The sequence below is a fragment of the Vigna unguiculata genome, chromosome 6, assembly GCF_004118075.2.
Source record: "Vigna unguiculata cultivar IT97K-499-35 chromosome 6, ASM411807v1, whole genome shotgun sequence".
In the NCBI taxonomy this organism is placed as follows: Eukaryota; Viridiplantae; Streptophyta; class Magnoliopsida; order Fabales; family Fabaceae; genus Vigna; species Vigna unguiculata.
The window spans coordinates 30,701,640-30,706,747 of NC_040284.1; the positions used below are offsets into that span (position 1 = coordinate 30,701,640).

A 5,108-nucleotide genomic window follows, 5' to 3' on the forward strand; every position below is an offset into this window, starting at 1 on the left:
CTTTAGGAATACAAGAACCGATCATTTGTAGGAATTTTTTACTAAACTTTTAGAAAGAGCAAGAGTATAAATACTAGCTTTATAACAACAAGAGTGATGAATAAACTTCACAAAATAAACTTTGTACAGTGCACAGAACAAAATACACACTCGCTTTTTTAAGGAAAAAAGGGATATACTTATAATTGAATTGAAATATTCATAGTTTCATACATTTCTATTTTCTCACAGTAATTAGTTCCTTTGTTTAGATAAGATAAATCTAATGCTTTCTTTTTTATAAATGGAACATTGGATATTATAAAAAAGCACATAACTGAACTGCATTAATAGTAATTATTTTCCAAAAATATTGACATTTTTTATCTATTTTCATGTTAATTATTAAAATCAATATCAATTATCAAGATTAAATACCAATTGTAATTAAAAATGTTAATAAGAACAGTATTTTTCTAATTTCTTCTTCTATTAGGAAAACTCAGAAAGAATTCCTGTATTTCTATTTCTATTCCATACAGTGAAACAAATTTTGGAAAAAAGTTTGTGGGGGCTTCTCTCCTTCACCTATCGAGAAGTACAAATTTCGAATAAATTAATCTAGCAATAACTAGGAAAATCCAATAAAACGGAACAAGAATAGAGAGAGAGTAACTGGGTAAGCCTGCACACTCCTTGGTAAAGAAGTTATACACTTTTTCCGAAGTCAGTATTCTCTCACCCTTTGATCTTGCACTCTTTGGAGTTCTCACACTCTTCTTCTGTATTCTGTTCAGCTTCCCACTCCCAAATTGCAAAGGAGAGAAGAAAGATGATAAAGAATCAGAGCAAACAACTTACCTGGTTGACCACACCTTTGTCGCCACTGGCCAAGCCCTTCACTCTCAACCGTTCCACCCTCCAACCTTGTTCAAATTCCCTTTTTTCAGGGTACCCTTTTCTTGAATTGCCAAAAGAAGGTGTCTTTGATGGGTTTGGGGAGGATTTTTCCTTGCCCACTTACTCACCCTTGGGCCATGGGAAACAAGGGGAGGATTCTCGCAAAAGTTTGTTTGTCAAAGGAAGTGATCTTGCTGACTCTACCATGTCTAACGAAGGTAGTTTGGTTTTTTCTTCTTCCCTTTTACTGCTGTTTGCAATCTTTTTTCTGATGTCTTTGTTTGATTGAATTACATGTGTGCTCATTTTTGAATCTTGTCCTTTGTTTTTTAACTTCTGTCTATAGTCATGTAGATATTGATATTGATTGTGCTTTTATTACCATGTTGATTTGGACGACCCTAGTTTTGACTTTTAAGGCCAATGTATAATTTTAGATGCATTTTATGTTTATGGCAGTCACCCTCATAATTGATTTTGCTGCGGTCAGACTTTTTTTAACAGATTAAGCTTTTTACTTCTTAAATGATGATTACAAGCGGGAAATTTTCTCTAATTTGTTTTTAGACTTTTATTTTTTTTCTCATTTGCATATTGTGTTTTATGGTTGCTGACATGCCGTTGCCTATGTAAAGTTTAATTAACAATCGAGCATGTGGTTCTATCTATGAATAAAAATAAAATTTCTATAACTCAAGGAATCTTTATTGCTGTTGAAATTATATTTCGAACAATCCCTAAAACAAGCAACTCTTCATCAATTCATATCACAAACTCTTTCTTAGTGAATTTGGTATTTAAAATATCCCATAATATAATCAGACTTTTGTTGAGAGTAATAGACATGATACATTTGTATAAAGTACCTCAGAAATTTGTATTCTTTGGTTTCCTTGCCTTTGTCGTCAAGAATGACAAAAACTAAATAGACAGTTTACTGTTTTGCAACAACAAATATGGTATTGTTACCTTGATTTTAAGTTTTCTTTTTACTGATATGCATAAAAAATTGATAGTGAATAAATGTATAATTCATTTCTGATACAACTTATAGGTTTTTTATCGAGATTGACTCTACTTTTAGTCCAAAAACTTGAGGCATTGGATTGTGAGACTTAGACTTTCATTTGGATTATCACTGATAGGTTTATTTTTTAGGGGTTCATTAGGGAGATATTATATATATGTGACATGAGTCCAAATCACATATTGGATTACATCATTTTTAATCCAAAATCTTGAGATATTAGATTTATGGGTGTAAAGACTTTGTTATTTTTATCCAATGTAGGACTTAGACTCATACTCGAATTATTCCCAACACTAGTCACCCTCCCCATATCACGAATTATATGTTTTAAAATGAACCAATAGAATTTGTTCAATTACAACCGCTGCCAAGGGTATCAAAATCTTACTTCCATCTAAGGTTGTATTTTTACTGTTCTTGAATTTTGGTATATATATATATATATATATATATATATATATATATATATATATATATATATATATATTTTTTTTTTTTCTTTTGCAGTTTTAAACTGTCTAGAAAATGATGGAATGACATGTACAGGTAACCAAGCCATTCATGGGTTGAGTCCCTGCCTAACAGAATCTGTCGGTACTGGTACAGCAGAAGACCTTCTGTCAAATTCTAAAGGCACATCACTTGTGGACGATGAATCTAGCATTTTTCCTCTTTTTAATTGCAAGGTTTCCTCACTCAAATCATTAACAACAGATATGTCCTCTGCTAAAAATACTTCTCTGAATCAGTCTTCTAAAAATTTAATTGAAAATGACTCTGATGTGGATTCTCCTTGTTGGAAGGGAACCATGGCTTTTTGTCAAACTCCAATAGAAAATTCAGGATCTATACAAACTAATAATATAGAGAAAGCAACAGAAAAACATAACAGATTAAACCCTTTGGCTCCTCAGTTCTTTCCTCGTATTGCATATGTTAAGGAAGATTTTGGATCTTCCAACTCTGGTTCACCTGTAGCTACTAATTTCTACTCCGGAGAGCACATGCTCAAGAAAACTGTTATGGCTGAATCCCCTGTAGAACTGAATACGGGGATTGAGCTTCAGCCTTCTAGTAACACCTGTGAAAAGGAAAAGGCATTTAATATGATTAATGATCCAAAAAATAGCTATGTGGATCCTGCACTAAATTTGCATTGTAAGGTGACACAATCTTCCTCTAAAGAAGATTCCACAATGTCCATAGGAAAAATTGAAGCTGTTGTTGATGCTGATAATTTTGCAGAGGGAACTAAAGATCCCAGGGTTTGTAGGTCAATCAGTGAAGCTTTTACTACAAAGAGTCGTTCTCCAATTTCAACTATGGCATCATCGTCTTCTGGGGTTGCTGTTGTTACTGATCTTCTGAAAACATTTGAAGGTATTTCAAAGTCCTTAAGTAAATCTCCAACACCTGATGTTGGGACGGTGGTCAGTGCAATACATGTTCTTTCAGAATTGCTGGTGCAAAAATCCATGGATGGAGTAGGCTCAAATAATGAACATGGTCATGATGAGATTATGATCCAGAAAGTAATTAATAATCTAAATGATTTTAGTACAAAAAGATGTGTCCAAAGGATTCCAACCCCTGAGTCAACTCCTGCAGATAATCCATTTTGTCATGATAGGTCATTGGAGCTTCCCAAGGTATGTATGAATCTATTTCCTAGCTATTTTGGTTTGCAGCAGCCTAATTGGGCCCGATATGGTATTACTTTCTGCTCAATCTTTATGCTACTGAAACTGATGTGTACATTTTTATATTTAAGGGACTTGAAATGACAAGTATAGAGAACCTTAATGATCCAAACAAACTTCATCCACAAAGTGATTATACGAAAAAGAAAACAGTTTTTAAAATGTTTGGTCAGAGTGGAAAGAGTTTTTTGGCACCTAGCGGTGATAAAGGCAATGAAATTGCTCAGGTACCGGCTATAATGATGACTAGAATCCAATCAGGTTTTTATTTTTCAAAATCTGAAAAGAATGTTTGAATTATTGAAGCTTCAGGTCATTCGGAGAAGTCTAGGGAAAACACTGGATTTTGATAAACACATGCACCCAGAGGCTTTACTGTTTTTGAACTTATGGCTTGATTCTGAAGCAGAACGATGTTTTAGGAAATATGAAACCTATCATTGCCTTATGGAAGCTGGACTGGATGTAAATTGCACTACTGTTGCGGTATACTCCCTAAAATCTTACAACAGTCTCTTTTTGCTACTATAGTTTGTCATAATGCTTAATATGGGCTAATTCTTGAAAAATTCCTGCAGAATCCCCTTTAATACACTTTTTCAACACACTCTACTAGGTAAAATTTATGTAGGTGACAATAAATGATATTTGGAACTCATTAAGAAGGGTAAGAAAAAAGTGTCGTACTAACACTTGTTATATTTGTTTCCTGAAATAAATATTGAATTGGGGGTGTGGGTGTGAGACTCTTTACTAAAATTTGCTGTCATTTTGCATATCAACTTGGGTGATGTATCAATTATGTATTGCTATTTTCAGGAATTATTGAGCTGATGGTGCTATGTAGATTTGCAAGAGACGCAATGGATGCTGCAGTAACCAGACATTGTAAATATCATACATATTTATTATCAACTAATTTGAGTATGAGTTCTGTAGTTGTACAAACGCAACTGATTTGTTATGGTTGATGTACTTCTATAATGCCTATAGGAAATAATCTTTGTTCTTAACTATTTTTGTTTATCTCGGGAAGTATGCAAATAGATGGTCGCTTATTGCTGTAAATGACCTAAATATCACGGTGTTCAATGATGACGCACTTGATGAATGCATGAAGCGATTCACGTCATCTTCCCTTGTTCTCTACTGAACTTTGAAGCGATTCACGAATCTATTTGACTCGTGTGACAACGGTCTAATTAATATATTTCACAATGCAAAAGCATGTAGATTGGATAATTTGAAAAGGTGTTCTGAAATAATTATTCCAATAAAAAATCTTTCAGAACAAGTTTTCTGAAACATGTATGTCATACACTTCCTATTTTCGATAGAAAACGTTACAGAAATTCAAGAGTTTTTCTGATTAAACAATCTGAAAGGTTTATAAATTTAAATACCTACCGTGGTGGTATGGTGGTTTGGGAGGAATGGGTTAAACAGAGAAAGAGAAAAAACTTAGGATGAAGCTAGAGGAGAATTAAGCTTGAAGATTA

The 5,108-nt window shown here is 33.4% G+C and overlaps 1 protein-coding gene across 8 annotated transcripts; it reads left to right on the top strand.

The window, feature by feature from the left end:
- The first annotated feature begins 532 nt into the window (after nucleotides 1-532).
- Nucleotides 533-4,677, top strand: LOC114188277. 8 transcript variants are annotated; one of them, XR_003605396.1, is made up of 7 exons: nucleotides 560-678; nucleotides 777-1,097; nucleotides 2,456-3,558; nucleotides 3,681-3,836; nucleotides 3,922-4,095; nucleotides 4,188-4,276; nucleotides 4,429-4,677. XR_003605396.1 is itself a non-coding variant. In XM_028076876.1 (7 exons), the coding sequence occupies exons 2-6, from the start codon at nucleotides 812-814 to the stop codon at nucleotides 4,197-4,199; spliced, it is 1,737 nt and encodes a 578-aa protein (XP_027932677.1). In that variant the 5' UTR covers nucleotides 561-678; nucleotides 777-811; the 3' UTR covers nucleotides 4,200-4,225; nucleotides 4,429-4,677. The 8 variants fall into 8 exon arrangements, 6 of the variants coding, with proteins under 6 accessions (XP_027932676.1, XP_027932679.1, XP_027932677.1 ...); XR_003605395.1 differs by having other exon boundaries at nucleotides 561-678; nucleotides 3,916-4,095; XM_028076876.1 differs by having other exon boundaries at nucleotides 561-678; nucleotides 3,916-4,095; nucleotides 4,188-4,225.
- Nucleotides 4,678-5,108: the final 431 nt, after the last annotated feature.